The sequence below is a fragment of the Lepidochelys kempii genome, chromosome 1, assembly GCF_965140265.1.
Source record: "Lepidochelys kempii isolate rLepKem1 chromosome 1, rLepKem1.hap2, whole genome shotgun sequence".
Taxonomy (NCBI): domain Eukaryota; kingdom Metazoa; phylum Chordata; order Testudines; family Cheloniidae; genus Lepidochelys; species Lepidochelys kempii.
The window spans coordinates 62,896,017-62,922,659 of record NC_133256.1 but is presented as its reverse complement, the minus strand read 5'-3'; the positions used below and the strand labels follow the sequence as shown (position 1 = coordinate 62,922,659).

Below are 26,643 nucleotides of genomic sequence, written 5' to 3'. Positions count from 1 at the left end.
GTGCAGCGGCCGTCAAAAAAACGAATAGAATGTTGGCAATCATTAAGAAAGGGATAGATAATAAGACAGAAAATATCATATTTCCTCTATATAAATCTATGGTACTCCCACATCTTGAATACTGTGTGCAGATGTGGTCACCCCATCTCAACAAAAGATATACTGGAATTGGAAAAGGTTTAGAAAAAAGCAACAAAAATGATTAGGGGTAAAGAGCGTCTGCCATATGAGGAGAGTTTAATAAGACTGGGACTTTTCATCTTGGAAAAAAAGACAACTAAGGAGGGATATGATAGAGAACTATAAAATCATGACTGGTGTGGAGAAAGTAAATAAGGAAATTATATTTATTTCTTCTCATAATTTCATTTGGTGACCCCTAGTTCTTGTGTTAATAGGCAGCAGATTTCAAACAAACAAAAAGAAGTATTTTTCATACAACGAACAGTCAATCTGTGGAACTCCTTGCCAGAGGGTGTTGTGAAGGCCAAGACTATAACAGGGTTCAAAATAGAACTAGATAAATTCACGGAGGATAGGTCCATCAATGGCTATTAGCCAGGATGGGCAGGGATGGTATCCCTAGCCTCTGTTTGCCAGAAGCTGGGAATGGACAATAGTGGAGGGATCACTTGATGATTACCTGTTCTGTTCATTCCCTCTGGGACACTTTGCACTGGCCACTGTTGGAAGACAGGATACTGGATGGACCTTTGGTCTGACCCAATATGGCCGTTCTTATGTTCTTATATTTTACCACAAAAAGAGAGTTTGGAAGAAGGGGAAAACATTGCATTTGTACTGTTTGCCAACTTTTTCCACTTTAAAAACAGTATAAGAGTATGTGAAAGTGTTTGTTTCCTGCTCTCATCTTTCATACCAGTCTGTTGCTGAAAGGTTAGTACATGTTTGGCAAATTTTCCAGGACCTGTGCTTTATTGTCATTTCATTTAACTCAGTCTTCTTCCTACTTCTCCCGTCCCTTCTCATGTGATCTATACATGAAATGCTTACCTGGTGGGAAATAGGGGGGCGGAGTGGTTTGATTTCTTTCTTTTTCACATTCCTTCAATCGATTCTGCAGAGTCACAATTTCTCGACGGATTGCAAGGATATTGGTTTTGTCCAGTGATTCCAGATCATTTACCATGAGAGTCAAATTCCTAATCTGGAGAAATAAAAATTCAGCATGACTTTAAATTACAGTCAACTTTATTTCACAAACATTTTAGGCTGGATTTATCATTTCACAACAGGTGCTGCAGAACAAGTTTTAGGAAATGTTCCCAAGAATATGTTTAAGCATAAACATCAGGTTTAGCATAAACATCATGTGGATGTGTGTAACCACAAGAAAATGTTTGTGATTTTAGCACCTAATCATATTCCATAATGCTAAAGATCACCCAAACATGTCCAATAAGGCTTACTCGATTATTAATTGTTACCTATACATTATTTCAACCTTGCAAATGTGTCTTGAAATTTTACCTGCCCAGATGAATAATCTACTCACATGCTCATTTAATGTTGAAGAGGACAGTGAAGAAACTAATGATATTTTACTTACCATCAAAAGCAATTATTCACTCCAGGTGAGTGAGTGATAACTTTGAAAATTTGATTTATTGAATATTGGGAAGGTGTGAGTCTTTTCCAGTTCTTGATTTTATATTGATTGGGTTACTACCCTAATAAGTAAAATTTTTAAATTATATTTGTAGAGCACAGGAGCTTTCAGGCATCGGTGCCCATAAATTAATATTATAATAATTTAGACAGCATATTTATTTAATATAGCAGCATCCAAGAACTTTAGCTTTCAGTCACACAAATGATAAAAATTGCCATTTTCTGTCATATATGAAGAAACATGCTTCAGGCCAAGATTTGCTTTAATTAACACCGATTTAAATCCAGAGTGACTGCACTGACAATAGTAGAGACATTCCAAATGTCACTGGTGTAACACAGAACGGAATGTTTCTGAATGGCAGAATAACCCTCATACTCTACCTCCACGTATAGTTGTTCAACAATCACATTGCTTCCAACAAGTGTGGATTTCAGCTGAGTGACCAGTCTCTCCATTTCATTGATTTCCAGTTTCAGTAACTGAAAGTCCAGCTTAGTATAAGAAACAGTGGTCGACTCCATATGTTCCACCTTGATGGTGAGGTTTCGGATTTTCTGTTCATATATTTCAATTGCTTTGGTATATTGGCTAACCTAAAAAAAAATAAGCACGTTTTCAAGTTCAGTTTAGCAAATATAACAGGCATGTTTGACATCTTTATTACACGCATTTAAATTATAAATTTGTCAAAAAGTGCCTTCATTTACACCTATGCATTACTGAGGGCAGAATTTCATTCATAATCTTCACTTTTTTATTCCTTACTGTAACACGAGCAACCCCACTGTGAGCAACCCCTTTTGACCAGAGGTCACCCTGCAGCACCTGCGTCCGGGGCCCCTTATGCAGACTCCATACTCTTTTTCTGGGGTCAAAATACCCCTTGTTGGGACCTAGGTTGATTCACAAAACAAACTCAAAATAAATCTCAAGAGTCCCAAATTAAAGTCCAACAAGCAAACGTTTCGCTTCCTGTTCCCAAGCCTCCCTGCTTGGAGAGCTTTGGCTGTCTTTCCCCTGCTCTCTCGCAGAGTCTCCCCTGCCTTAGCAGGCTACTGCCAGTACTTCCTAGCTGAAATCTTAGGCTACATTTGTACTGCCCTGTGGTTCAGACTGCAGGGCGCACCAAAGTGCTGCTCTGTAACTTCCCTGTGTGGATGCCTGGGGTGCAAACTAAAAGGTTCCTTCTTCCCATTAATGTAGTCCTGTTTGAAGAGGATTCCATGAAGGCAAACTAGGAAACTTATGGGTTGCACCCACAACATCCACACAAGTGAGTTGCAATGTGCACCAAGATGCTGCACTGTTATTCACACACCCGTGATCCAAACTGCTGGACAGTGTAGATCAGGAGTGCCCAACCTATGGCCTGTGGGCCATACACAGCCCACCAGAGTATTTCATAAAGCCTGAGGCCTGCTTCAACACAATATACTAGTGGCCGATTCATTAGCGTTTGGTCATCACGCTTACATCATTTTAGTTTACACAAGTGTGTAAATAGACAATACTGTACATAGAAACAACCTATCTACAGACACACAACACAAGTTAAACTTCAAATATAAATCAATACATGTGACTTTAAATCTTATTAAAATATGTAGAATCTGTTTAGCCCACATAAGGTTTATGTGGCACTCCTGTGTAATAAGGTTGGGTACCACTGGTATAGACAAACCATAGTCACAAATCCCAGGACTCTGCTGGAGCCTCCTCACTCCCAGCAGTCTTTGGTCTCCCTGAGTTTTCCCCATTTCAGCTTCCAGCTACTTTTTATAGGGGAATCTCCTGATCCCTCTTTCAGCAATCGGGGTTGGCTGCCCCAGCAACACCAGGTTTTCAATGGTGCCAAGGTGCTGGGCCCACACTCAGAAGGCGCCCCAGCCCAGCCTTCTCCATTTGCACTGTGCCCTGAGGCCCCACCAGCCCGCTGGCTCTTCTCTGCCCCCTGGCCAGACCCCAGTGCAGCTCCGGCTCTGGCCACTCTCAGCCAGTGTAGGGGGGAAGAGGCAGTGTGGGGTGCTTGGCTGGGCCCCTCTAGGCAAGAGGGTCCTGAGAGTCTGTCCGTGGCAGGGGCAGGCCCTTGCCTGGGTGATCATGCTGCTCCCAAGGGGCGAGAGTAATTCCCTGCCCCAGGAATGGGACCAGCCCCAGCCATGCTGCTGGCTCAGCCCAGCAGACACAGTCACCTCCCAGCAGCAGTGAGTTCAGCCAGGGGGGCAGGGCACGAGGGGAGTGGATCTCTGGGGGGGCCAGTGCAGGGTGCTGGGCTGTGAGGGGGCAGGGGTGCTGGGCAGTGGGGGAAGTTTATGCGTTTTGGGGTGCTAAGCAGTGGGGGGTCTGTGGGGGGCTCTGGGTGGTGGAGGAGGTCTGTGTGTGTTCGGGTGCTGAGCAGTGGAGGGTCTTTGGGGTGCTGTGTAGTTGTGGTGATAGGGCCGTGGGGAAAGGCACTGGGCAGTGGCAGGAGGGGGAGATCTGTGTGTGTTAGGGTGCTAGGGAGTGGGAGTTTTGTGTGGGTGCTGAACAGTTGTGGTCGGGCTGGGGGGTGCTGGACAGTTGTGGGGGGGTTGTTGGGGGGGCACTGGGCAGGGTGGTGGTGTGCAGGGCACTGTGCATTGGTGGTGGGGGATATGTGGAGGGGCACCACAAATGGCATAGCAGATCCAGGGGACATTGGGCATAGGGAGTAGGGGGAAGTTGGGCAGGGAGCTGTGGGGCACAGCCCAGGTCCACCCCCAAAGGGAAGTGGCATGCTGGCAGCACAGGGCCAGACAAGCCATTGTGCGTCTGGCTACTGCCGGTTTGTAAACTGTGTCCTTGCAGTGGGCTGGGCGGAGTGGGGCCACCCCCGCTGTGCCATGCCCCATTGCCCCTGGCCAGCCCCTCGCTCTGGGGACCAACCTCCCCACGCCATGCTCCACTGTCCCCAAGGGGTCCCATAAATATGTTTGGCACCAGGCCCACAAAAAGTTAATCCGGCCCTGAGCCCCAGGCCCTCCGGCCTGTACAGGGCAAGCCACCCACTTACACTCACTAATGTTCCCTCTAGGAGCTAACTTTATCCAGGATTATATAGAATTTCAGGGGCCAGAGTCCACCAAGGAATCTGCAGTGACTATTTCTAATAAGTGATGTACGTGAAGAATGTTGGGGTATGTCTCCGAGCCTGTCGACAGACGGGGGGCTCTTACTGCCAGGCTAAAAGCAGCAGTGCTAAAAAATAAACCCCTCCCTAGGCCTCAGAGCCTGCACTCCAGCCTGAGCCACACCACTTATACAGCTATTTTTAGCACGCAGTGCAAACCTGAGTCTGTTGCCTGGGGCTCAGATTCACGGCTGCGGCCTGCCCTTGCTGTGTAGATGTACTCTCTGGGGCTGGAAAAGGTAACGAGAGATCCAGCAATTTCCCAAAGATGACTTTCTGTTGACTTCAGGGGGCACTGGTCAGGCCACCACTCTGCAAATAGTACCCAACCTTTTCTGCATTAGAACTAACTGAGTCCCCTGAAGAAGGGGATATTTTAGCAGAGTGAACTATTACAAATCCGATCCATCCATCCTGAAACTGATTTACATGAAGGCCAGTTGAGATGAAATAGTTATTTTAGCCTTTAGGTCGAATAACTGTTGCCCAGCTGCCTCTTCAGACATGGAACCACTAAACAGATGGCTGGAGAAATATACGTTTGCACATGTATCTACTAATGTAAAGGTCACGGTGCAAACATTGTGAAGAAGAATGTCAAGAACACTATGTGGATTTGGCGCTTACAAATGGAACATCTTGGAAAAGATATAATCTTCTTCCCACATGATTTAAAACTGTACCCATTTTTCCTTAATGGCATTCCAAAAGATAAGAAGTATCTCTCAACAGGAATAAATAGAATTATATTATTGTGTCAAATTAGCAACTCTGAAATTACGGACTCAGAACACATTTCCATTATAAGCCCTAATTTTCAGGTGCTTATCACTTCCCTAAATATTACCTTCTGGATTGAAATTGCTCATGCATATTCTCAGACTTAAAATTAATTTGTTGGATTAAAAATCAATTTGGCAACTTTTGCATTATCTTAACATGAATTAAGAGTGTTTTGCACCGGTCACAATTTTTTTCAGATCTATTTTAATCAAGAGGACAGCTCCAAAATGGACTTTAAAAAATTTGACATGGGTACAGTTTTTCATTAAGACTAGAGCTTTGCTATTCTACTGTCCTGGTGATATTGCCTACAGCAGTGGTTCCCAAACTTGTTCCGCCGCTTGTGCAGGGAAAGCCCCTGGCGGGCCGGGCCGGTTTGTTTACCTGCCGTGTTCATAGGTTCGGCTGATCGCAGCTCCCAGTGGCCACGGTTCGCTGCTCCAGGCCAATGGGAGCTGCTGGAAGCAGCGGCCAGTACGTCCCTCGGTGAAAAATTGTTCTCCTTAACCACTAACAACCTTTTAGGTACCTGAAAACTGTTTTCACCTCCCCCCTCAGTCTACTCCTCTCCTGACTAAACAAACCCAATCTTTTCAATCTTTCTTCATAGGTCATGTTCTCTAGACCTTTAATCATTTTTGTTACTCTCCTCTGGACTTCCTCCAATTTGTCCACAACTTTTCAGTGTCGTGCCCAGAACTGGACACCATAGTCCAGTTGAGGCCTTATCAGTGCTGAGTAGAATGGAAGAATTACTTCTCGTATCTTGCTTACAACACTTCTGCTAATACATCCCAGCAAGATGTTCAGGTTTTTTGCAACAATATTACATTGTTCACTCATATTTCATTTTTGATGCCACATAACCCCAGATCCTTTTCTGCAATACGTGTTCCTATGCAGTCATATCCATTTTGTATTTGTGCAATTGATTATTCCTTCCTAAAGGCAGTACTTTGCATATGTCTTTATTGAATTTCATCCTGTTTATTTCAGACTATTTCTCCAGTTTGTCAAGATCATTTTGAATTCTAATCCTGTCCTCCACAGCACTTGCAATCCCTCCCAGCTTGGTATTGTCAACAAATTTTAAAAGTGTACTCTCTATGCCATTATCTAAATCGTTTATGAAGATATTGAATAAAACCAGACCCAGGACAGATTCCTGCAGGACCCCATTCAATATGCCCTTCCAGCTCAAATGTGAACTATTGATAAATACTCTCTGTATATACTTTTCCAACCAGTTGTGCACCAACCTTATAGTAGGTTCATCTAGGCTATATTTCTCTAGTTTTCTTATGAGCAGGTCATGTGAGAGAGTATCAAAAGCCTTACTAAAATCAAGATATATCACAGCTGCTGTGTCCACACTATCCACAAGGGTTGTTACCTTGTCAAAGAAGGATATTCGGTTGAAATAATTTTTTCTTCACAAATTCAGATTGACTGCTACTTTTCACTTTTTCTAGGTGCTTGCAAATTGTTTAATTATTTGCTCCATTATCTTTCCGGATACCAAAGTTAAGATGACTGGTCTATAATTCCCTGGGTTGTCCTCATGCCCTTTTTATAGACAGGTGCTATATTTGCCCCTTTCCAGGCCTCTGGGATCTCTGCCATCCTCCATGCGTTCTCAAAGATCATTGCTAATAGCTCAGCAATATTTTCAATATTTTCCTGAAGTATTCTATGATGTATTTCATCAGGCCCTGCCAGCTTGAAGACATTTAATTTGTCTAAGTAATTCTTTACTTGTCCTTTCCTTATTTTAGCCTCAGATCCTACCCCATTTGCACTGATGTTCACTATATTAGTCATCCAATCAGTGCTAATTTTTTTGGTGAAAATATTAACAAAAAAGGCAATTAACACTTCAGATATTGCTGTGTTTTCTGTTATTGTCTTTCCCTGCTCATTGAGTAATGGGCCTCTCCTGTCCTTGGTCATCTTCTTGCTTCTCATATATTGGTAAAATGTTTTCTTCTTACTTTTTAGGTCTCAGGCTAGCTCAGTGGTTTGAGCATTGGCCTGCTAAACCCAGGGTTGTGAGTTCAATCCTTGAGGGGGCCATTTAGGGATCTGGGGCAAAAATTGGGGATTGGCCCTGCTTTGAGCAGGGGGTTGGACTAGATGACCTCCTGAGGTCCCTTCCAACCCTGATATTCTATTATTCTAATCTTGGGGTTTTTTGCCTTGGCCTTTCTAATTTTGTCCCTTCGTGCTTCTGTTGGGTTTTTTTAATATTCATCCTCTGTAATTTCACCTAGTTTCCACTTTTGTATGACTCTTTTTTGAGTTTCAGGTCTTTGAATATCTCCTGGTTACACCAGCTGAGTCCCTTATTTACACTAACTGAGGATCTGGCTCTCATAGTTTTAGTCCTGTGTAAATTCAAGCTTAGGAATGATTAAAGGTGTTGTACTTGGCAATCAAAACAAATAGTGTCTGTTTAAATTTATCTCCATATATGGAGCTAATTGACTGGACGTTCACCATAGGTATGTCTAAATTTCCCTACCTCCACCCTCACATGAGCCAGTCCATAGAGCAAGATCCATGTTCATAGAGTCATAAAATCATAGAATATCAGGGTTGGAAGGGACCTCAGGAGGTCATCTAGTCCAACTCCTGCTCAAAGCAGGACTGATCCCTGACTAAATCATCCCAGCCAGGGCTTTGTCAAGCCTGACCTTAAAAACTTCTAGGGAAGGAGATTCCACCCCCTCCCTAGGTAACACATTCCAGTGTTTCACCACCCTCATGTTGTTTGAATAGAGGATTTAGATGGATTTTGACTACCTTGCTACTCACAAAAATCCAGTGAGAGCTGGGAGATTTCCCCAGTAATCTCTGTGGGGAAGATGTTTAAAAGTTGGTGTCTAAACTGTGCCTGTAAAATTTGCACATGACCCCACCGCATGCACAAAAATGCATTTGTGTTTACAAACCAGTGAGCACAAAGTGGCAACCATGTGGAGAAAATGCATACTGATGTGTGCAATTGCCTATATCACAGGCACAAACATTCAGAAATGTGGGTATCTATCCCGATGCTAATAATATTAAAATATTCAAAGAAAACAAATGTTTTAAAAGAAAAGCTAGTCACCAAAAATATGCCAAATCTGCAATCCACTGAACTCAGTGGACTACCAGCCTAAGTAAGGGCTACTCTCATAAGTAAGAGCTTCAGGCCTGAGCCCAGGAGTTTTGGTTTTCTCAGATGTATTGATCTGTTTTTTTTTCAATTTGGGCAAAATGCAGAGGGCCAGCACAAGGCAGAGGCACTACGTAAGCCCTATTTGGAGTGTGTTACACAGCCCTGTCTTCCTTCTGACTCAGACTGTTTTTTCCCAGTTGCCCAGCTGGGCCATCTAGGAGAATGCCTCCCATGATGGCTGCTCTATTGCTTGGCAGTTAGACCCATTTTGCCTTAATAGCTTGTGACTGTATCTACCTGTGGGGGATTGTGTTGAAACCATCTGCTCCCTCTAAAACAGGCCAACATACCATCTCAGAAATCTAGTACATAAACCACATTTTGGGGTACAGATCAATATTCACCTCGCATGCATCTCGCATTCATCACAGAGCTTTGCAGTGGGGTTTGAGCAGTGCATAGGCCTTGTGGTGGACCTCTGCAGGGGGTGAATTTCACCATTAAAGAAATATAAAATTCATCTATTTTAGGCATGCGTAAGAATAATTCCTATCTAGTTTTTCCTGCTTTGCAAGCATTGTCACACTAAGGGCCTGAAAAGGGCAGGGAGAAAATCTGTAATGTTCATTTATTGTGTCAGTTACCCAAAACTGGTATTTATCAACACAGGTTACTCAGCATGCAAGCAGACACTCCTCCAGCATGCAGGTGGAGGGTGGGAGTGGAGGAATGAGGAAGCAGAAGGAAGACATAAAATGAAAAAGAATGGAGAGGGAGGGAAAGGGGGATAGAAATGACATCAGCAAGCAATTCACGTGCAAGTGCATTGGCCGCAGGCAAGTCTGATCTCCGTGATCACATGGTGAGCATGCCACCCGCATGTCATATAACCCAGCTCAGATCAAGAGGAATATTTCCAACAGAATAATCTGTTTTGAATGTATTTTTCATCTCTGTTGGGCAGGTGTGTTTGCTCTTCCTGTTTTTATTGCCCGAGCATGTTCTGGGCATTGTAGTCAAAGCACTGAAAGGCAAATTCTCCCATGGGGTTCATGTTGCTATTCTTCCCTTTTAATGAGGTGCACAAAGAGAGCCATACTCCTCTTCACTGTTGCGAACAAAAGTTGATTCCCGCATTAGTCTAACAGGTTAATTTTTTCATCATGATAATTATGCTAGCAAAGTTTCAAATTACAGATGAGAAAATTAGTCCAACATTTTCAGGCTACAGTTTTTTACTGCTTTGGAATATCGGAGTATCTCTTTGTCTGTGAAATTCACTGCCTGATGATTTTATAAAAGGGCCTCCTTTGCTTGTTGAAGTAGCAGCCTACAATCAGACAAAAGCTTAGGGATTCAATCAGGTTGTATATCTAGGACTTCTAATGCATGTATAGCACCTCTTAAAGGGCTGGATCCTGCAAGTCTTACTCAGGAAAAACTCCCCTTAGCTTCAAATGGAGTTTTGACTAAGCAAGTAAGTCAAGATTGAACCCAACCACAATGGGATGGTGAAATGTAGTTATGGCATTTGGGACACATCCTCAGCTGGTGTAAATTAGCAAGTTGTAAACTAACTTCCGTGGTGCTTCATCCATTTAAATTATTTGAGGATCTGTTTGTTATTCCAACCCTCTTTGTAAAGTGGTTCTCAGATTCAAAACCCAAATCCAAGTGTTTATGATTTGCCTAGTTGTTTCAACTTTCACAGTAGTTCAGTGGTCGCTTCCACTCCATAATGTGTAAAGATGAGTCTGGGTTGCAAAATTGGATGGGGATCTGAACATCCCCATAGTTTGGGGGTGCTTGGAACCCAGAGTTTTGGTTCAGACCCCTCTAACGCTAGGATGAGTTGGGAGATCTTTTGGTTTTATTGTTTCATTTTGTCCATACGTATTTTCAGGAAACAAGCAGTACATTGGGTTACACACTGAGGAGTAACTGTACAACTAGAAAGGTGAAAAACTCATTTTAAAGAGAGCCTGAGAAATATGTTTACATAAGACAAGTACAAATATGCACATAGATTCAAGCATCTTCTGCCCCTCTCCAGACATTTCAATTTTACTTGAGCTCAGAGATGAACAGGTCAATGCCTGGTATCTTTTTCGTTCTATAGTCAAGCAACATAATAATTATCTATGAAATTGTAACACCCCCATAGTTAAACAAAAATACAGTTTGTTTGTTTTCATTTCTGACCTGATATCTCTTTGCCTGGATCACATTGGAGGATCTGTCACACTATATCTAACTCGATGCATTGCAACACTGTTTGGCTGATCAGACACAACATGATAAAGTGCAGTGAAACTCAGACTAGGTCAAGATTTTTTTTGGTATCTACCACTGGAGTTGAAAAGTGAGGGCCAACTCCTGAACTGGTATACACTGCCAGAGCTCCATTGACTTCGAGAAAACAACATCAGCTGAGGTCACTAGAGTCCAGCCATTTTTTTAATAGAGAACAGCTACAGGGTTTCAAAAAATCAGCCAATTCCTGCCATCCATACTTGGTCCTTACTCAGGCAAACTCCCAATGCAGAGTTTCACTTCAACAGGAGATTGGCTTCAGTTGAGTCTTATTTCAATCCTCTCGGATTCGGGAGGGCCTTGCAAAATTAGTCCAAGTTTCAGGATGAGAATTATAGACCTGATCCTGTCCTGTTGCAAGCTATTGAAATTTTGCCACTGACCACAATGGGAGCACTTTGGGGCCCTTAAATACCTAGTGTTTTCATGGATCATTAATGTCAAGTTCCATTTTCCTCTTAAAGCTATCAGGTAACTCTTGTGCTGAGAGGTACTGAGATTTGTCAAATTGCCCTTCATATCTCCACTGACAACTGAATGTATGTCATCGTTTGCGCTAGTTATTTCAAAGCAAATTATTTTAACTGAAAAGACTTTCTATAGGATTATGCCCCCCATTGTTGTGTTTTTATGCATAACTTCTTATCTATTCTTGATTATACTAGAAGAGAGTTATGAATATTTATGGTTAGAATTTATAATTTACTGCTGTGTCTTTTCTACTGATTAATTCAAGGACACTTCATTTTTTAAGATGTCTGGCTCCTGGAAAAGTCAAACACTTTCTCATGGACACCTAATGTAAACCCTGAATATTCATCTACCAGCAAAAATCAAATGCAGGTTCTCCTTCTCTCAAGAAACCACTGTAGTCCCCTAGTTTTGCCTGATTTTTGCAAGAAAAATGAGATCTGAATCCTTGTAACAAACAAGCAAAGTAGTGTAAGGATAAGGAGTTTGTCTTTAACTAGAATGCATAATTCAGTAGTCATTGCCAGAGCATCAGATGTTGACAGAGAAAATAACAGATTTTTTTTCAACTGTTAAGGGAATGGAGGAGGTGAGGGGGTGGATTTTTGCCCATGCTTCACCCTGGGCTGAGCTGACATTTGCTCTCTTTTCTCTCATTCCCTCCCTTAAGCTGGTTACATACAAGTAATAACACAGGAGGGAGCAGGAATCATGGCTTCCTCTGTGACTGTATATAGCAATTACAAGCCAACAAGATTGTTCCATGGTTAATAAAGAGTAGCATAGCCCTTCCTCCACCCTTCCAAGAACACCATGTCCCTTGGGTAGGGCGAATTGGGGCGACCGCTCCAGGCCCCATGCTTTGGGGGGCCCCACAGGCCAGTGCGATTGGCCAGCGCAGTCGGTCCTGGAAGAGATGAATCCATCACTTCCGTCCCGGACCCCGCACCTCCCTAGGGACTGCCTATATAGGCCCAGGAATGAGGCCTGAGGATATTTGAAACTTATGTTATTATAAGGCCCTGCTTGCATGCTACAATATTGAACATTTTATGTTTAGTCACCCTTTTCCTTGCAATTTTTACAAGCCCCTTGCTGCCATTGCTTGGAAGGCAGGCCCTGCAAAGTTCTGACTGCTAGAGTGTTTCACATTCACTAACAATAGGACTGGTAAATTTTTTTTTTTAAAGAAAAACCAAAAATCCTTACTTTAGTAAGTTCTATTTCAAATTTCTCAGAAAGCACTTGGGCTGTGATTTCCAGCATCTCGACCTTCTGCACAGGAAACGTGGTGTCTGGCAGGTACACTGAGCATTGGCACACTCCATTTTCATTCAAAGAGCCGGTTACATTGGCAAATGGCTGTAAGAACAAGTTTGTTTCAGAAAGCAAATAAAAAATTGTCAATATGCTACTAGGAAACAACAGCAAAGGACTGACAACAGTCCCCAGGCAGGGAAAAGTTGAGCTATAATAATACTGACCTTGAAAGCATTTATTCATTACAACTTTCTTCCAATAAACTCAAAGTATTTTCCTATATTAATTCATTAAGCTTCACCCCACCTCTATAGAGGTAGTTAAATTCTATTATAACCATTTTAACACTGGCAAAACTGAGGTACAGGAAAGTTAAGTGATTTTTCTAAGATCAGACAGTCAATGGCAGAGCAGGAAATAATAATATTAAATCTTATTGGCAGTCTTTCCATTGTTTTTAATGGTCTTTGCATCAGATCCAGTTAGTGCTTTTAGTCCATTAATTTCAAAGCACTTTACAAAGTTTGTTTGGATTTTACTGATGGAAGAATCCATAGAAATTTATCTATTTTCATGGAAAATTTTGATTTTGACTAAACCCTATTTTCCCCATTGGGAATATGATTCATTTGATATTTTTCAGCTAGCCCTGGTAAACAGGTTGTATACTCAACCACATTCACATGAGAGCTGCTATGCCAGCTACTGAAGGGTACTGAGTGGAGTAAGGGACATTTATCACTGCTCCATCAGTGCACAGAGGTATAAACAAGTTTTTAAATTGGGGCAGTTAGAGTTAAAAAATAATAAAATATTGGCTGTTGAATATCACTTTTATGAGTAGTTTTGTACCATGACTAAATTTGTCCACTTCCAATAAAGTGAGATAAACAGGCTTCTGTTCCACATTCAGTGCTTCCTTTATTGATTAACACAATCCCTAAATTTGGGCTCCTAAATCCCTTTTAAAAATGAAATTGAGACACCTAAATTGGTTAGACATTGCAACACTGAGTGCAGGAACGCTTAAATAGCTTTTAAAAATCTGGGCCTCAGTCATTATTAAAAATGGGCCTTGGGCTCGTAACTCCCTTAGGTGCTTTTGGAATTGTCACCCTCAGACTCCTCACTTTACTGGATTTGAATTCTGCTCAGCAGGAATGGTGAAAAAAGTAGCAGAGAGGAAAACATCCAATTAACAGTCAAATACGGTTATTGTACTTACCTTTGATAAGGCCCCCATCTGTGCTAGCCTGTAGGGAGGGGGCATTATTTTATCCCTCAGACAGATTACAAACTGCCCTTTATCTATGTTTATTTAATAAATTAAATAACTCTTTTAAAAGTGGATTTAAACTATCAAAAACCCACCAGACGTCAATGGATGAATTCAACTACTTTTTAAAAAATTATTATTTGTATTGTAGGAGTGCCTAGTTACCCCCTCTGAGGTTTGGCCTCATTATGCTAGAAGATGTACATATACATACTAAAAGACAGCCCCTGCCTTAAAGAGGTTAAAGTCTAAATAGACAAGATAGCTAAAGGGTGGGAGGAAGAAATATTGTTATCCCTGTTTTACCAATGAGGAACCCCGTTGAAGGCAATGGGAATTTTGCTGTTGACTTCAACGGGAGCCAGCATTTGACCCAGAAAGTTTAAGTAACTTGGCCAAGATCACACATGACATGTGGCAGGGGCAAGAATTCTGTCTTTTATGGCACCCATTTCCCTACTATCTGAGCACCTCAGAATCTTTAATGTATTTGTCTTACAACACCTCTGTGAGGTAGGGAAGTGCTATTATCCCCATTGTACAGACGGGGAACTGAGGCACAGAGAAGTTAATGACTTGCCCGAGATCACACAAGAAGTCTGTGGCAGAGCAGTGATCTGAATCCAGCTCTCCAAAGCCCCAACCACTGGACCATTCCAAATTCCCTGAGCCCCGGGCTAGTGCCTTAACCATAAGACTATCCTTCCTCCAAAAAAATAAATGGCATCAATAGGTTGAATCACTGAACTCCTATAAGAACTAAGAATTAAAGGTTGATGAAGTTTAGCAGGAATTTAGAGGGACAGGTTTCAGTAGAACTATTCAGCATGAACAATGGTTGCAGATTTCAAGGCCTTTGCACATTAACATCACATCAAGTTCATAGCTTCCTCAGACTTAATATGATGTTGACAGAATTGTTTCATTTCTTCCATTGACATTATAGTATGCTGGGTTCATGATACTGATGAAACCATAAGCAGTATTATTATTAATTATTATTATTATTATTTATTAAGATCTTCCTGGGTCCCTGAGTCCTTTGATCACAGTGCAATGTCAATAGAATTATTAATTTTGGTCATAACATCTTTCCAAGTCCTACCTAAAAATATGCTGAAGTTTGGCTCTTTTTGGTTGGTTGGTTGGTTGGTGTGTGTATTTTTAAAAGCTAAATAGGCTTCATTTAGTATTTAACAGAGAGCAAACTGTCCTAGCCTGTAGCAAGGACTTGACTGCAAAAGTTCGGTTTGTAAAATTAAATCATGTATTACATAAAGGTATCTGAGTCTAAAAGAAATATTATTCAGCCTGGTCCAAATATTTGTAGCTTAATAAAGTAAATGAGAGCTGCTGGGTGCTGAGCATTTCTGAAAACCAGGCCATTTATTTGGGTGATGTAGCGGAGTGGACACTCTGCTCGGGCCCAGAGGGGTTTAAGATAGCCCTGGGAGAGGGCTGGGGCAGGGGAAGAGCTGGGCTGATTGGCAGAGTAGCCACAGCTGGGGGCCATGCCCCAAACAGACCCAGCGGGCCAGGAGCAGAAGAGCACTCTCTCTAGCTCTGAGAAGGAGGGATCTGGCTGCAGAGACCTGAATAGAGGACCCAGTTTGGAGCAGGGCTGGGGAAAGGCCAAGGGAGCCTGGGAGCTCTGGCCTAGGAAAGCCCCAGGCTGCAGGCCTGGGAAGGCCTATTAGGCACGGGGTTTGCAGGGGCAGCCACGGGTAGGCAGAAGCAGCAGTCCAAACCCAACCTTGCCGGTGATGAGTGGCTCATACTGCAGTCTGCGCCAGGGTACGGGGGCTAGTTGGTGACTGGCAGGAGCCTACGACTGAGGCGAGGTAGGGATAGTGGGTGGGGGGTTCCCCTGGGAGGGGAAGACCTAGAACTGTGGGGCACTGCCAGGGGGCAGAACCCAGTGAAAGGGGCACCGGGGTCCCGGGGGGGACACGGGAGCCAGCAGTAAGGCGAGACACCGGCCTGAAGAGGGTGCTCCGGCGGCTGGAATGCTAATTCCCTGAGATGACCAGCAGGAGGTACTGCCGGTGAGTCTGCGCCTGGTTACAGTGACTATATGTGGATTTAGGAACCTAAATTTAGGAAATTAATTTTGAAAATCCTGAGCTCAAGTTTCAGCTTAAGCAATTTGGCACAGAGGACACAGAGTCCTGTGACAGCCAGGATTAGACCTCTAAACAACCTGATTTGCGCTTAATATACTAGACCACACATCTCTCTTATCTTAATGACGATTTTTACTATAGCTTTCCAAGAACAGTAAACAATGGTATACCTCTGTCATAAACTGAGGTTTGTTGAGTGTGGCCTGAGGTTCGGTCAGATATTCCACCAAGGTAGGAAGGGGTATAGTCGGGAAAGGAAAGAAAAACACCTGTTACAATGCAACACACTACATGTCCCATCCCTATTTAAATCATGACCCCCTCTCCCAACAGACAGTCGACATTCCGGATTTGTCAGTATTCTGAAACACTTTGATTTTGTTAAGGAAGCCATCTACAGCAGCTCTAACGTTGATTGGGATTTCTGACTGACTGCTGAGACAGTTAATGTTTCTTCTGGTACAACACTGTTTCGTGGAGTCCTTCCTTTGAAAAAAGCTTCATGTGATCAATGAAAGGCCTCGAATGCTCAGTCTGTCCAAAACAATGTGCATTATTTCTGCTGAAGTAATATATACCCTCTCACTGCCATCTTATGGAATAAGAAATAAGAAAGCAGTGGACTAGGGACCGAATGACTAGGCAGCAGTTCTGCGGAAAAGGACCTAGGGGTGACAGTGGACGAGAAGCTGGATATGAGTCAGCAGTGTGCCCTTGTTGCCAAGAAGGCCAATGGCATTTTGGGATGTATAAGTAGGGGCATAGCCAGCAGATCGAGGGACGTGATCGTTCCCCTCTATTCAACATTGGTGAGGCCTCATCTGGAGTACTGTGTCCAGTTTTGGGCCCCACACTACAAGAAGGATGTGGATAAATTGGAGAGAGTCCAGTGAGGGGCAACAAAAATGATTAGGGGTCTGGAACACATGACTTATGAGGAGAGTCTGAGGGAACTGGGATTGTTTAGTCTACAGAAGAGAAGAATGAGGGGGGATTTGATAGCTGCTTTCAACTACCTGAAAGGGGGTTCCAGAGAGGATGGTTCTAGACTATTCTCAGTGGTAGAAGAGGACAGGACAAGGAGTAATGGTCTCAAGTTGCAGTGGGGGAGGTTTAGGTTGGATATTAGGAAAAACTTTTTCACTAAGAGGGTGGTAAAACATTGGAATGCGTTACCTAGGGAGGTGGTAGAATCTCCTTCCTTAGAAGTTTTTAAGGTCAGGCTTGACAAAGCCCTGGCTGGGATGATTTAATTGGGGATTGGTCCTGCTTTGAGCAGGGGGTTGGACTAGATGACCTCCTGAGGTCCCTTCCAACCCTGATATTCTATGATTCTAGGTGTCAGGTCCTACCCCTCCGTAGCACTGGCAAGATTGGATGTCACTCTTGAACCTTAACATGCATCCCTGAGAGTCTACAGTAATCAAGGGCCTGTGTACTGCACAAAATACTATACCGCAGGGACGCAGCCAACCACCGTACGCAGCTGAGCTCCACCGAATGGGAACCGTGGCAATCTCCAATGCTTACAAAACCATTTGATAAACTGTGCATCAAATGATGTGATTAAACTAGAGGAGTGTGGGGCAGGAAGGGGCTTGCACAGGGAGGCAGCTGCTAGCCAGCCGTACAAGAGCAATGTGCCATTCCTGCAGGAGCTCCGCATGGCAGGTGTCCTCCCCAGCTGCACAACTTCAAAGCCACGCTGAAGCAGAACTCCATTCTGACAGAGCTCTGGAGCCCCAGTTTTAGCCCAAGCTTCCCCTGAAGGCCTCCCACTACTTCATCCAAGAACCTGTTCAGCTCCTCATGCTGCTGCATCCCCATCACCTGCTCCCTCATTCCCCAAACCAGTCAGACAGTCCCACTTCTAAGGAGCCCCTAAAACAGCCAGCTGGACAGCTGTGGAACTGGAAGATGACAGGAAAAGGGCTACTTGTTTAAACTGATTCAGAGAAAACAGGATTTTTTTGTGCCAGCTTGTCAAAAAGATAATGTACCCAACCATTTGTCTGGCCCCCTGATAGTGTTGTACAGGGGGGCTAATGGTGATTAATAGCAGAGTTACAAGGAGCATCATAAATTTTACAAATGTCTGCATGAATTATGGTTTACCCAAGAGTGAGCATAATGAGGAGAAATCTCTGACATACTAAATTCCCCCCATCCTCAGCTTATCATTATGTATTTACACTTCAGCCTTGATTCTTACTGCCAGGAATTGCCACTGCTTATTCATGCTGCAGTGAAAAAACATTCCCTCCCCTTAGATGCTGAGTTCCCTACGTGAGTCCACAGCACTTTCAAGGCCTACTAGACTGCATTAATAGTATCACCTAGAACTCATATAGTGCATTATGTTTTCAAAGTGCTGGACAAATGAACCTGAGACACGGAAATCTAGATCCAGATCTTCAACGCTCCAAAAGGCTGAGGGGTGTTTGTATGTGTGGTTTTGGATTGAGTTTGTCTCAAGTACAAACCATATTTAATTAAATACGACCTGCATTTTGCATTTAAACTCTATTCAGATTCTCAATGGGAGTTACATTTGCCTAACTGAAAGCAGAATTTTGGCTTTTTAAAACAGTGTAATCTGAGTAATCTAAAACATGAGTGTAATCTGTTTTCGGATTTATAATTAAATCCCAGCACATTTGTTAAAGGCAGTATTTTACACTTGCTACCTGCAGAGAGCCCACAGAACAAGTGGAGATCTGAAAACTTGCCTCAAATAATTTTAAAAGATGTTCCTAGCAACCTGAGTAGTGAGAGGAAAAAAGAATACATTAGAGCCTGTGAAAATCATAATACGCATCTTACCATATTATGGAGTGTGGTGGTGGCTGCATTCAGTGCAATGGCATTTTGTAGAAAGACCAGCAGCACAGCCAAGTTTGCACACTTCATCTTCTCAGCAAACAGGTATGATGGAGAAAGGACAGACAGAGCCCTTTTATAGTGTGCTCTGGGAATTCCCCCAGCAGGAGTTTTTGCTCAGAAAGGGGAACTTGTGTAATATTTATTGACACTTCTCCTAAAGGTGAGTAAATCTTAGCACAGAAAGTGACTGAACTACTATTATACAAAGATAACTTTTTCATTGCCTGCTGTCAAAAATTAACCACCCTGCCCTTTTGTACCACAAAGCCCTTCCTTAGTTATTCCCAGTATCTAATCTTGTTCTCTGAGAGCCACAAAGGAATAAGTACACAATGGACAGAACAATTAATTTGATAGGACTGCAATGATTAAAATGCATTCTTGGTGGTTTTTGTGGGCGGGGAGAATAGCTGCTTCCTTTTACTGGACTTTTATCCGTATTTTTATTGTAAATCCTTTCAGGAGCATATAGACAACCTGGGCCACTTCATCTTCCTAACCCTGCTTCTAAACTCAGATGGGGTGAAAGCACCTCAAGTTAGGTCATTTCACATACAATGTCAAAGGAGCATCCCTCCCTTTCTCTAAGCCCCTGGATGCCTTTTAACATGAGCATAGCGCACATGGGGCTCCACAAATTTGGGCTAAAGGCCAACCATTGGAAAGGGGAGGGGGATGAGCTAAAGAACAGACCCAGCAAACCTGCAAGATAATGCTAAGACAGTCCGCGTTAATGGCCATCCTATAGTTTTGGTACCATGGCTCCTGAAGCAGCGGAGATCAGGGAACAGCACACTGTGGAATGGCCCTTTGCATGGGAGCACGAAGATCTACATGGTTTGCCAGCAGATTTCAAGACATTCAGGCAATCGATGAGCTGGTCTCATGGCATTTAGGCACTTCCACTTCCAGTGCTCACTGGAGCCAGGCGTAGAGGCAAGCAAGGATGAAAATGGCTATCCAGACATTTCTGAACTGGCAGGAAGGCTAGGTGTGAGTTTGGGTGGAAGTTCAGGTCAGTTCTCCTACCTTTAATTAGTGTCTGCAGTTGTATTTTTAAACAATACATACTTATTGTGGAGAATGGAGCTTGGTTCTGTTTTCTGAGTACTGCTTCTTTAAGTGTAAGAAAATAAGGGAGGGGGAGGATTCTGAGACCTTACACAGAGGGTACGCAACGCCTGAGTGCCGCAGAGCTGCGTTCCACACGAGCTCCCCCAGCATGCAGGTGAGGCAGAGGTGGCACAGGCTGAAGGAAGCCACTATGGCAGCTGTAGGCCCTTTGGGGATTTCCCTTACACAGGAGAAATCCCATCTGGCCAGTTCTATCAGGTTTCTCACCTGTTTGTGCTGGTGGCGCAAAGCAAAGGGGCCCCATATCGGAACATAATATTCTACCCCACCTATTTCCGGACTTACAAAACAAGTTAGAAACTTTATGTCCCTCCAGATATGAGGTTATTCCAATTCCTCTGAGTAATAACAGCACTTCACATGTACCACATCTTCCTTCTGAAGAATGTAAAGAGCTTTTCAGCAGTGGATTAATATTATCATCTCCAATTTACAGAGGGGACAACTAAGACTTAGACCAGTTCTACACTAGAAACTTTTGCAGGTATTATAATGTTGATTAGGGATGTGATTTTTTTTTTTAACAATACATCTATACTGGTAAAAGTCCTAGTGTAGGTGCATAAAAGTCCTTTTGTACCAGCATAAGTCTTTATTTTGTTTGGGGAACTGGTATAAGCTACACCAGCAAAAGCACATTTTTGCTGGTAGATGCTGAATGTACACTAGAAGGGTTTAGTATAACTAGACCTGCATAGCTATATCAACAAACCTTTTTCTGCCGTAGCATAGACTGAGAGAGGAAGCCAGTGTGACAAAGTCAGGAATAGAATCCAAGTCTCCAAAGTTCCAGCCTCTGCATCATAGGTATGATCCTAGGCCCACTGAAGTTAATGGAAAGACTCCCACTGATATCAATGAGCTTTGGATCTGGCCCTATCACCACTTGACTGCACTTTTCACTAGGGCAGAAGTATTGTGTAGATAGTCCCAAAACATGCTATATTCTGTGGACAGCACAAATTGTTTCTCATCAATTCTTGGGACATATAGTTCTCAGTATGTCAGATTTCTATGTTTACCTTCTATTGTTGACTTTGAATAAGCACACAGATTTATTTTGTATAAATTTGCAATAGAGCAAATTTAGAGCTACACTGTTAACTTCGTGTGCAAAATATTACGCAGTCTAAACATCCGACGAGTGACAGCAGTTAGAACACAAACAAACTGGCAGTGTGGGAATTGGGAGGACAAGGTAACTAAAATATTTGCTTCTCTGGTTCATTTCTAATCACAAACAGGCCACCCAAGGTGTTCCAAATGTTCTGCTTAATATGCGGGATTCTGTTTTAATTGAGAAAATTATGGGCCCTATTGTCCCATCTGTCTTTGTGGGTGGAAGGGATGAAAACTTGGTGGATCTCTTGCTGAGAAGAGCAGAACAGTGTAGTGCTTCCTCTGTGGCCTGGTAGCGTCCCTTCTCCCAACCTCCGTGGTAGTCCCTCCACAAGTAAGTGGATCCATGCTCTTTCAGGGGTAGGCATAAGGGAGCAGGGCTGGGGGAAGGGTGGGAAAATCATGCTGTCTATGCATCATCCCCCACACCAGCACTAAGGAGAATCCTCACCTAGGTGAATATTGACCTATGGCCTGATCCAAACCCTCATCCAAACACTCTCGTTGACTTCAGCAGACCTTGAATCAGGCTCCTAGTGAGTATGAACTTGTGCGTGCACCCTCTTTAGACTGTGGAATGTCCCCAAGGGAATCTGCATCTAGAGGAGGTAGAAGCTCCCTGTGAATGGGATGGGGCAAAGGGATAGGAGGGGGAGTGAGGAGCGGTGCTGAGGTTCATCAGGGGGAAGGGAGAGGCAGGCGGCTCCACGCTGGAAAGGAGGGTTTCAGATGTTCCCACCTGCTCCTGGGCCCATTCCAGCCCCTCTGGGTCCCTGGTGCCTGGCCCCACGGCAGCCACTCCAGCCACTCTGTGTCCTGCTCTCACCTCTGTCCCTCTCCCCCCACAGACATGTAAGTTTACCTGGGGGCAGAGCCCCCATAATGTTTCCATTGCAGGGACACCAGCCTGCCCCCTCCCACCGCCACCGCCAGTTCCACCACCCCTGCTGCCACCAGCAGGTGGAGGAAAACCCTGACAAAAAAGCATATTTTTATTTGAAGGTGCAAGACATTACAGCTCATATATATAACCCCACTTAAATTAAATGAATTACAATAAACAGCTTTGTTGCCAGCTTCCCTTGGACCAGAAGGCTGTGATATACACTGTAGTTACCAAAAAGAAGACCAAAGCCCCTATAAGATAGCCATAAATACATACCACAAACTACCAAGCAGCCCTGAGTTTAAAATTGACAGCCCAGCAGGAGAAGTCTCAAAGTTATGAGCTCAAGGAAACAAAGTAATTAAAAGCAGAGTGACTTAAATGGGACTTAAGCACATGCTTAAATTTAGTACAAGCTTAAGTGATTTCCTGTAGGAGGCCTGTACAGGTCTGACAAAGGGAAGATGATAAAGGAGGAGGAAAGGGGTGGAAAACACATTGAGAAGGATCGGTTGAAGGAAAGATGACCTGTGCCAATTGGATTCATTATACTTCATTATTTTTAATACGTAAAATCTTAATCTTTCTGTGTAAGGATAAGTAATGTCCCCGAAGCTTCACCTGGCATCTAGAATTTGAGTGAGTCAAGTCACACTGGTGAGTCACAAAGGTAGTAACAGACCCAACCCATCCACGGCATGTAACATCCTTCTGCTGGACCCTCTCGAGAGCTGTGGGAAGGTATTCATTAAAGTCGCAATTTCAGCCCCCTTCCCTATCTAGCCACTCCTGCCAATTAAGTGTTATTGGCGGATCCTGAGAATTTCCTGGCTTAAGGTAAAGGCGGTTGAAACATATTTTGTCAGTCTCAGGATTCAGGGCCCCATTTTATTTAGCAGGTCTCTTGGACCTTTCTATCCCCTTTGCAGGATATGGCTTGCTTTCTGCATGAGGATAATGATTTTATTCAGGGGAATTCTCTCAGAGTTATCATGTTCTGTTTTAACCCTTAAAGAGACAGTTCCTCAAGGTCTAACTGCCCCAGAATAGTATGGTCATCATTACGACTGCTTTCTACGGTAAGACATGTTCTATAGTTCAGTATTCTTACTCTGCTCAAAGTCTACCGAAAAATTAAGGCCTATAAAATCATTTATATCCATATATATATATATATCATATATAAATTGTGTATGAATAATTCCTGTTATGTCTTATTAATCTCTTCAGCTATGTTTGAGAGTGACATTTTTACCCAGGGTCAGTATTATAAGTTCCTGGACCACTGCCCTCTTTTGGGTGTGTTCATACTGCTTCAATTTGTTGGCATCAAGAGACAATTCCCTTCAACTAGAGACCAGAGAGTCAACCTCCTGGACTTCTTTTGAGTTTATGTATTGCTCAGCCTCTGGGGATTCTGACATTTCAATTAATTTCATAGGGCTTGGTTTTCGGATTCTAGATTCTGGGTAGCATTTCCCAGGTCTTTCATTATAATTTATGATCTGTGAATAAGTCAATGGCCATGCTAACTATTTTCTCAGAGCTAATTTCTTTCCTAGTTTTTCTGGCAAAACAGAGACCTTTCTGTTATTACCATTATTGTGTCTCTACCTCAGAAATTTGTCTTTAGAAGATCTTTCAGATGCCAAATCAGAAAGAACAATAAAGGTATAAAACACACATTAGTTAAGTAATTTTAATTAAGCAGTTACCTTTCTCACAGTTCTTGTGCCTCTGTTCCTTAGCTAAAGCACAGACTGGAGGAGGATTGTAAATGTACAGGTTTCATTAGCAACAATAGTTTGAGAGAATTACAGAAAACAAAATAAAGAAGGTTATTTGGTAGGGTCTTTTTACAAAATTAAAAAGAATGAATTTGACAAGGAAAGTTAAAATTTGTCAATAGGCAATAGACCAAATCAGTTACTCAAAGTCTGACAGTCTTGTTACATAAAGAAACTATCCTATTCTGTATAAATCTGGGCTGGCAATTTTTGTCCCAAAAATTAGGGATTCCCTTAGATTCCCAGACCCTTGTTGATTTACCAATTAAGTTTATTTGCCAATTATATTATGGGAACATCCATAACAGTTCAACTAGTGTAATGCTAAAGTTAAAGCTTAGGAATTTAGTCAGTTAACTAATTACTAAAAATGTCAATTCTGTTCAAAATCATCCTTCCAAAGGTAATACACATAGCTAAGACCTTCACACTCTCTCACACACAATATTACTGTGCATTAAATCCCCAAATATAGTATACAAGCAATGATTTAAACAGTGGTAAGAGGGGGAATTTTCAAAAATACCGATGAGTTAGATGCCAAACTCCCAGTGACTTAGGTGCTTTTGAAAATCTAGCCAAAGTCTCTAGCTTAAAGATCAGTTCAAGCTCCACCTTCTCTAAGATGGAATGCTGTCACTTTTTTGTGACCACAAAGTATGTCACTCTTAGGCTGTTTGCTTTAAACTAGGGCTGTCAATTAATTGCCGTTAACTCACGCGATTAACTAAAAAAAATTAATCGCAGCTAAAAAAAATCACAATTAATTGCACTTTTAATTGCACTGTTAAACAATAGAATAGTAATTGAAATTTATTAAATATTTTGGATGTTTTTCTACATTTTCAAATATATTGATTTCAGTTACAACATAGAATACAAAGTGTACAGTGCTCACTTTATATTTTTATTACAAATATTTGCACTGTGAAAATGATAAATAGTATTTTTCAATTCACCTCAAACAAGTAGTGAAATCTCTTTGTCGTAAGAGTGCAACTTTCAAATGTAGGGGTTTTTGTTACGTAACTGCACTCAAAAAACAAAACAATGTAAAACTTTAGAGCCTACAAGTCCACTCAGTCCTACTTCTTGTTCAGAAAATCACTCAGACAAACAAGTTTGTTTACATTTACGGAACATAATGCTACCTGCTTCTTATTTACAATGTCACCTGAAAGGAAGTATTTGCATGGCACTTTTGTAGCTGGCATTGCAAGGTATTTATGTGCCAGATATACGAAACATTCAAATGCCCCTTCATGCTTCAGCCACCATTCCAGAGAACATGCTTCCATGTGATGACACTCATTAAAAAAAAATGTGTTAATTAAATTTGTGACTGAACTCTTTGAGGGAGAATTGTATGTCTCCTGCTCTGTTTTATCCGCATTCTGCCATATATTTCATGTTATAGTAATCTCGAATGATGGCCCAACATTTTCTTCATTTTAAGAACACTTTCACTGCAGATTTGACAAAACGCAAAGAAGGTACCAGTGTGAGATTTTTAAAGATAACTACAGCACTCAAGCCAAGGTTTAAGAATCTGAAGTACCTTCCAAAATCTGAGAGGGACGAGGTGTAGAGCATGCTTTCAGAAGTCTTAAAAGAGCAACACTCTGATGCGGAAACTACAGAACCCAAACAACCAAAAAAGAAAATCAACCTTCTGGCTGGTGGCATCTGACTCAGATGATGAAAATGAATATGCGTTGGTCCACACTGGTTTGGGTCATTATCAAGAAGAACCCGTCATTGGCATGGACACATGTCCTCTGGAATGGTAGTTTAAGCATGAAGGGACATATGAATCTTTAGCACATCTGGCACGTAAATATCTTGCGATGCTGGCTACAACGGTGCCATGCAAACACCTGTTGTCACTTTCAAGTGACACTGTAAACAAGAAGAGGGCAGCATTATCTCCTGAAAATGTAAACAAACTTGTTTGTCTGAGTGATTTTATGAACAAGAAGTCGGACTGAGGGGATTTGTAGTACATTTTTATTTTTGAGTGCATTTATTTTTTCATAGATAATCCTACATTTGTAAGTTGCACTTTTACGATAAAGAGATTGCACTACAGTATTTGTATTAGGTGAATTGAAAAATACTATTTCTTTTGTTTTTTACCATGCAAATATTTGTAATAAAAGATAATATAAAATTAGCACTGTACACTTTGTATTCTGTGTGGTAATTGAAATCAATATATTTAAAAATGTAGAAAATATCCAAAAATATTTAAATAAATGGTATTCTATTATTCTTTAATTGCGATTATTTTTAATCACGTGATTAATCGTGAATAATTTTTTAATTGCTTTACAGTCCTACTTTAAACCCTCAGAATCTTTCTGTGTTTGAGAGCTGTCCTTTACTGTAAGTACAGTTTCCTGCTACAGATTGTTGGCTAAGTTAGTGTGATGGGTTCTTCAAGCCTCAGCGCTCTCATTGCCAAATATTGAAAAATGGAGAGACATAATATTTATATTATTAATACATTCCACAACAGCCAACATTTTTACACTGAATAGGGATGGTCCTAAGCACATACTAATGGATTTTCCAAAACTAGGATCCCAGTGACCTCATTAGAAACCTAAAAATAAGGGCCTTCAGAGGCTCACATGGAGACCAGGAGAAGGGGAGCATGGG

The 26,643-nt window shown here is 42.2% G+C and overlaps 1 protein-coding gene across 1 annotated transcript in view; it reads right to left on the bottom strand.

The window, feature by feature from the left end:
• The window catches only part of OLFM4 (olfactomedin 4), a 30,151-nt gene extending 13,734 nt beyond the window's left edge, over window positions 1-16,417 (bottom strand). Inside the window, exons 1-4 of the mRNA XM_073346078.1 lie at window positions 16,344-16,417; window positions 12,724-12,876; window positions 2,017-2,229; window positions 1,015-1,168 (exon numbers count right to left, since the gene is read on the bottom strand). Of these exons, the coding sequence (XP_073202179.1) occupies window positions 1,015-1,168; window positions 2,017-2,229; window positions 12,724-12,876; window positions 16,344-16,352 (529 nt within the window). The 5' untranslated portion in view covers window positions 16,353-16,417. The remainder of the gene's footprint in view (window positions 1-1,014; window positions 1,169-2,016; window positions 2,230-12,723; window positions 12,877-16,343) is intronic.
• Between the last annotated feature and the right edge of the window lie 10,226 nt (window positions 16,418-26,643).